Below are 7,386 nucleotides of genomic sequence, written 5' to 3'. Positions count from 1 at the left end.
GACTTGTGATCAACTTATAATATAAAAGACCAAATCGTATACGGATTATTTATTGTTTATTACTTTTTTATAAACATATACTTAAATTAATTAATTAATTAATTAATTAATTAATTAATTATGCTTATATATGTTTAAACTACAATTTAAGTTTTTACTATGAATATGTTTGCCCAGTAATATATAAGTATGTTGTTCTGTCATTGCCATCGGTTAATAGATAAAAATAACTGTTTACGGGCTCATGTTTGATATTTTATCAATCATTTGTTAATTGAAGTTAAAATGATTATTTAGTAATTCCAGAGCCGTCCCATTAAGTTTTTGGGCTATGTTCAAGTAAAAGGTTGGCCTTTCCTCTATTCATTTTTTTCCAACCGCATGCATTAATTTTAACAAAATTTTGTAAACTGACGAGCAACACATGAGCTCAAATATCTGTATTAGTGTTTTATATTATCTTGAAATTCTATTTTAAAGTATGGTTTTCCCCATTTTATTTACGTTTCCACAATCTTATTTATAATCTACGTTTGACCGATCAAATGTCTTTAAATCGTCAATAATAACAATTGGTAAAAGCAATTTTCGTCCAATGGACGAGCTCATAAAAATTTAATTTTTGTGTTATCAAATATTAGCTCTAAAAATACTCCGTAATTGTTTAATAAACTCCATTGATTTTGCACGGTTATTTACTCACCCGTGCAGGGCTCTAAAACCTAGTAGATAATATATAGAGAGATATATAGATAGATATAGATTTATAGATATATAGATATATACATAGAATAGAATATAGAAATAATAATTATCACGTATAAATTATAAATTTTAAATTATTATATTATATCATAAATTATATTTTCAATGTCTCTATATATGAAAGATTCGTTTATATATTGTTAAACCAACGAGCTTTTGATGCCTTAAAGTAAACCAGGCATCGGATATGAATAAAACAATAATCAGAGGGTCCGAAGTGAAAATAGACACAGAACGCCTCTCCGGTGACGTGTGATGGTCCCTTTTCTATGGTTCCTCCGGTTGACTGCAATCAAGACCAATACAACAACGATCAAAACACGGCTCTGAAAGATGCTTGATTTGTTTGCACATCAAAACTTCGAATCTCTCTCGTAATAACTTACCTAATCTTCAAACATCAAGTTATCTTTCATCTCCCTAAATTATAACTATAATTTGTTATTATGATTAGCAATTTCTGCTAGCAAATTGAGGGAGTTCAGTTCACAATCAGTCATCTCAATTTGCTAGCAGCCATTAATTCATCCAGAATTAAATGAATCATCACACTTTATTTGCCAATTTCTCGCTGATATTATTGTTGCTGTTCTTCGGATCGAGTCAAAGTGTTCATAATTTGGATATCGCTAAGGTCAATCAACCGCCAGCTAGACGCTCTCTTTTATCCTTTCCGGAGTAAGTTTTAATTTCTATTTTGTATCAATTATTATTTTTATTTTGTAGTTTCAGACATAAACCCTAGTTTTATAAAAGTGAATTAATTGTGTATCGTATATTGGTCCTCACTACTGCTGCTTGGTATATTAGGGTTTTATACATTAATGTTAGTTTAGAAATATGTAGTTATCAGATCTCTACCAAAAAAATCAAATAAAAAATCACTTGTTAGAATGCATAAAGTATGCTAGCGTAAGCGCAATTGTACGATATCGAATGATTATGTTGTAATAGATGTATATATGATGATTAGAATTTCGTAATCTGACTTATTCTGTTTGGATTATCACAAGTTGAATGGTTAATTTGCAACAAAACTACACGTACATTGGTTTAAATGTTCGTCCACCACCATTTTTGATTAAGGTTGACCGCCAGATAGTAGTTTATGATCCAACATACGGTTAACAGTATGGTAATTGCAGAACTCTACAAATTATGTGCAATTTAATGATATCACAATATTGTCTAAAGGCTTGATCGGGTCTGGTATGATCAAACATCATGATTTATTTGAGTCACTAGGTATACATAAATGTTACTTTCAAGTGTGTTGATCTGTAATCTATACATAATTGTTTTTATACACTCATTAACTGGTTTTTTTAACCAGTAATCATGACACTGTTCTTGTGGCTGCCTTGGATGGTACAATCCATTTGGTGTATCGGGATTCTGGGAAGATTATTTGGTCATTTGCATCAGGAGCCCCAATTTACTCTTCATATCAGGCTCCAATAAACCATGATGACAATAAGGACGGGGCGTTTGTATCTGGAGGTAGCTTTTATATAGACTGTGATGATGATTGGAAGTTATTTGCACATGCAGGTCCCAATATAGAGGTAAATTTCTTACAGTTTTATACAAGTTAATTTACCTTTTTTCCCTGCAACTAAATACTTGTACCGTCTCTTGCAGCCTAAGCATATTAGTATGGAGCAATTCATTAGGGACATGCCACATGTATCAGAGGATGGAGGAGTTCTTCTCGGGTCCAAAAAGACAACTGCGTTTGTGGTTGATGCTAATACAGGCAAATTAATACGAGTTCATCATAGCTCGCCTGATATAAGACATAAATCATCAACTAATGAAACCTCAAATCCTATCGTTAAAAAAATAAAAAACGAGAAGTCTGTTAAGCAGTTATCGTTCACTAGAACAGATTATTTGCTGACATCAATTGCTGGCAACTCAGACAAAGTTTTATGGAATTTGACAGTATCAGACATTGATGTTGCTTTGTTTTGTCAAGAAAATCCAAAATCAGTTAACAGTCCATCTTTGTCTCTGCATAACGATCTTCGTTCCAAATCTGGCGATAGTTTTAATTTGCCCTTGAAGTGTGAATCGAAAGAAGCTGTTTATCGGCTGCGTACCCCTCTTATATTGGAATCTCTTAAAATGCTTAATAGGCAAGTTGAACACAGAATTCCATTGCAGTTACTCCCTTCAAACGAGCCTTTACCACCCAATATTAAGACCCGAACCGTGTTTTCTTTGCCTAACAATGAACAGAACCCTGATATCCCGGGCCCACAAGATGTAACAAAGCCTAAAGTGAGTGTACTTACTGAAAGACGAATAGCATTCATCATAATATCAGTTCTTGTTATTGCCATTGGTGTTCTTATGTATCGCCATCATACGCTTAAGGTTGCAATGTTAAATAAGCAAACTGATGTGTTAAGTGTAAAATCTTCATCTTCTAGAAGAAGAAGAAACCGTAAATCAGTTAAGAATTATGGAAACGAGGAGGGAAATACAGAAGTTGAAATTGAAAAACGTTTGCCCTTAAGTTTTAATCACTTAATTGAATGTGATATGGAAGGGCGTTCAATAGGTAAACTATTTGTTTCTACCAAAGAAATTGCAAAAGGAAGTAACGGGACAATTGTTCTAGAAGGAATTTATGAAGGTCGTAAGGTGGCGGTTAAACGTCTTGTTAGGGCACATCACGATGTTGCGTTTAAAGAAATTCAAAATCTTATTGCTTCTGATCATCATCCAAATATCGTTCGGTGGTACGGGGTGGAATATGATCATGACTTTGTTTATCTTTCACTTGAACGTTGTGCTTGTAGCCTATACGATCTAATTCAGATATATTCAGAGTCTTTTCAAAAAGTGGGATGTACAGATGCTCAAGTTGTACGGGCTATGGCAGATTATAAAGTAAGCTTAGATTTGATAAATGGTGTCATGCATGGTAATCATTTGTGGAGGCCAAATGGCTACCCTTCACCTATCATGTTAAAATTGCTGAGGTGTGTTCAAGAATTATTGCTAAAGTAAAAAGTTTGAATCTTTTTTGGTCATGTAAGATGTATGGATGATTTTTTTTGTTGATTTGTAATTCTGTAATAGGGATATTGTATCGGGGCTTGTTCATTTGCATGAGTTGGGGATTATTCATCGGGACTTGAAGCCTCACAATGTGTTGATAGTTCAAGAAAAATCATTATGTGCGAAGCTTTCGGATATGGGCATAAGCAGGCGCCTTGTTGGGGACAGGTCATCATTGGGACATCATGCTACTGGTATGTACTATCATTCACTCGGGCTTTAGTTGATGACTTTAGGTTAATATGATCTACACTTTGATCTTGTTTAAGAATCATTTAGTGAATTTTTAAGGGAATTTATTTATTTGTTTGAGCTTGAATTGACATCTTCATCTAATAAAGTTTAAATGTCAATGTCTTCATCTTTAATGTTAATGTGACAAACATTCTGATATAAATTGGAAATTTTTATTTAGTAATCTCCATTCATTAAAATTTTAATGACTCACATTTTGGTACGTCTCATAGGAATTACATCATTTACATTTTTGGTAGATTTTCAGTTTAGTATTAGTAAATACCTAACTTTTAAGCATAATGCTATAGGGCTAATCCATTTATCATTAGGGTTTTTTTTTTCCATCTCTTAATTTCCACTTAACAATCACCCCAAGTAGCCCGGTGGTTGGGATCCTGATATCCTCACAAGAGGTTAGGTTTTAGGTTCAAACCTCAGTAGCAACATATCTGGGGGTGGCTAGGTAAACGGGTCGGAAACGGGTCGAAAACGGTCACAAGATAACCCAGTTAGGCTGCGTACATGTATAAAAAATATTCACCTGGGCAGCCTTAACAGGGAAAACCTTATCCGTGTACCCTTATAATTTCCCCCTAATGTTTTATTAACCAATCAATGTTTTATTAACAGGGAAAACATTTGGTATGTCCCATAGGAATTACATCATATACTTTTTTTTCTGATTTTCAGTTTAGAATTTGTAATTTATCTATCCTTTTATGAGTTATTATACTACATATATACATATACATATAGTATATATAAACCTAATAATATACAAGTTAAAGCAGGCCTAATATATTTATCATCAAATTCTTTATCCCTCTCTTAACCACCTACATTTTACTGCAGTAACTTATTAAATTTTTAGGTCTCTTTTAGGCTTACAACTCTATGTAATTTTCATTTCTTATTGTTGCATAATACACACAGGCTCTGTAATTATTTTCCATCCGAAAATTTGTATATATTACATTATCGGAGGATTAATTCATTTGGTAAAAACTGAATAATTGGTTTAAACATGCATAGTCAAATTACTTATCTAAAAACAATGAGTTTGTGTATACATCAGGTTCTGGAAGTTCAGGATGGCAAGCACCTGAGCAACTTCTTGTTGGACGGCAAACACGAGCCGTGGATATGTTTAGTCTTGGTTGTGTCCTGTTTTTCTGTATCACTTGTGGCCGACATCCATTTGGTGAACCTCTTGAACGTGATGTCAACGTCGCCAAAAACCAAGTCAACCTTTTCTTGGTCGAACACATTCCCGAAGCCATTGATCTCTTCACCCAATTGTTAAACCCTAATTCTGAACTCAGGTAAACACTTTCCCTTGTATGTCTATTACTTCTGCAATTGCCTCTCAAAAGTATACCGATTATTATACCTTGTAATTGAGACCCATACTCTCAAATGTGGGTCAAGACTCAAGATTTCGGGTCAGTTGGGTCTTGAGAATAATTAGGTATGTCAATGTAAACCAAAAAAAAATATATATATGTCCAATGAGATTTTCTTCAACTTATTGAGCCTTATACAATATTTAAAGAACAGGTCAAATGGGTATCAAATTTTAAAGTTCAATAAATAGAGACAGGTCTAATGGGTCTTGTGAATGGGTCAAATGGGTGGAGGATAACAAGATTCATTCGTCAATGGTTTATGAAAGCATTAATGGTCATATCATTTATTATGTATATTAATATTTTCTTATATATATAATGTAAATATAAATATTAATAAAAACTAATTCAATATAATAAATGTAAAAAATCAAATGTAAAAGTATGACCCGTTTGGACGTATTTGACCCATTTGACCCATTACCCGTTTTGACTTGTTACCCAAACCGACCCAACCTGACCCGTTTAGACCCGTGTAAATTTTTTACCCATTTGACTCATGACCCATTTCAACCCAAAATCGTTTTGACCCGTTATCCAAACCGACCCAACCTCACCCGTTTGTCAGGTATATCGATTATACGTATTTCTTCAATAATTTCTTTGTTCAAAGGGAATCATATATGGGTCCAAGGTTGCAAAATTCGCTACTCGGGAGTACTCGGTCGCGACTTTTTAGGGAGTACTCGGATGTTGACCAAGTTTTACTTTGACTGATTTGTTGAGTAATCTCGAGTTTTGACTGATTTTCCGGATAATCCCGAGTTTTGGCCATTTTGACCAAGTTTGACTGAGTTTGACCAAGTTTGTCTAAGTACTCCCCGAGTAATTCTGAGTTCTGCAACACTGAATTGGGGTCGTATGAATTTACCTACTACTGTTATCTGGTATTAATTGTGTCAGGCCAAAAGCGTCAGAAGTGTTACACCATCCTTTGTTTTGGGACGCTGAAACACGAATGTCGTTTTTGAGAGACTCGAGTGATAGGGTTGAATTGGAAGACAGAGAAGTTGATTCCATTATTCTCAGAGCATTAGAAAACACAGCTCCAATAGCTTTAGGTGGAAAATGGGATGAAAAATTGGAACCTGCATTTATCACCAATATCGGACATTACAGACGTTACAAATACAACAGCGTTCGAGACCTGCTACGTGTTATTCGAAATAAATTGAATCACTATAGAGAACTACCCGTAGAAATTCAGGTTTGCTTTTTAACAAACTTTATATACTCAATTTGGCTGCGTTTATTTTGACATGTTTGTGTTTGAATTGAACCCAGGCGTTGTTGGGATCTGTACCTGAGGGCTTTAATGACTACTTTGCCAGTAGGTTTCCGAAACTTTTGATGGAGGTATACAATGTTATGTATTATTACTGCAAGGAAGAAGAATGGTTCCATAAGTACTTGGTTTTAAATATATAATAATAATAACAACTCTTAAGGAAGAAGAAGAATGGTTCAGAAAATTAATGTAGATCCCGCTATAAGGTGTTAATATTGTCACCTACATATATATCGTAGGGTTGTGTTCATGTAAATATGTTATGTAATCTATCTATAATTTTATGATATCTATAGTTTCTATTATATTGCTAAAATGGTGATGTCATTATTAGGCTAATTCCTTTTGTTAAGAAAAAATCAAAAAGAAAAAGAAAAAAAAATCTAAGGATAATTTTGAATTAAAATTAAATCATATTAATTAATTATTATTATTATTATTAAATCTTATTAATAATTAGTTTAATTATTAAAATTAAATAATTTTAAATTATTGTACTTAATTATTTCAAATTGAGTACGAGAAGGTATAAAAGTCAGGCAGAAGGAAATCAATTTTATATTTATATTTTTAATTTATACTTTTAAAATAAAATGACAATCAATATTATCTCTTATGATT

General features: G+C 33.1%; 1 protein-coding gene across 1 annotated transcript; it reads left to right on the top strand.

The window, feature by feature from the left end:
- Nucleotides 1–970: 970 nt before the first annotated feature.
- LOC139858641 (serine/threonine-protein kinase/endoribonuclease IRE1a) lies at nucleotides 971–7,104 on the top strand. The gene is made up of 7 exons (XM_071847473.1): nucleotides 971–1,443; nucleotides 2,099–2,330; nucleotides 2,407–3,755; nucleotides 3,856–4,028; nucleotides 5,147–5,393; nucleotides 6,381–6,684; nucleotides 6,762–7,104. Exons 1-7 carry the CDS (start codon nucleotides 1,304–1,306, stop codon nucleotides 6,903–6,905), a joined length of 2,589 nt encoding a protein of 862 aa, XP_071703574.1. The 5' UTR covers nucleotides 971–1,303; the 3' UTR covers nucleotides 6,906–7,104.
- The last annotated feature ends 282 nt before the right edge of the window (nucleotides 7,105–7,386 follow it).

This window comes from Rutidosis leptorrhynchoides, chromosome 7 (genome assembly GCF_046630445.1).
Source record: "Rutidosis leptorrhynchoides isolate AG116_Rl617_1_P2 chromosome 7, CSIRO_AGI_Rlap_v1, whole genome shotgun sequence".
NCBI lineage: Eukaryota > Viridiplantae > Streptophyta > Magnoliopsida > Asterales > Asteraceae > Rutidosis > Rutidosis leptorrhynchoides.
Note: the sequence above shows the minus strand (reverse complement) of the source record. Positions and strands in the feature narration are given on the sequence as shown.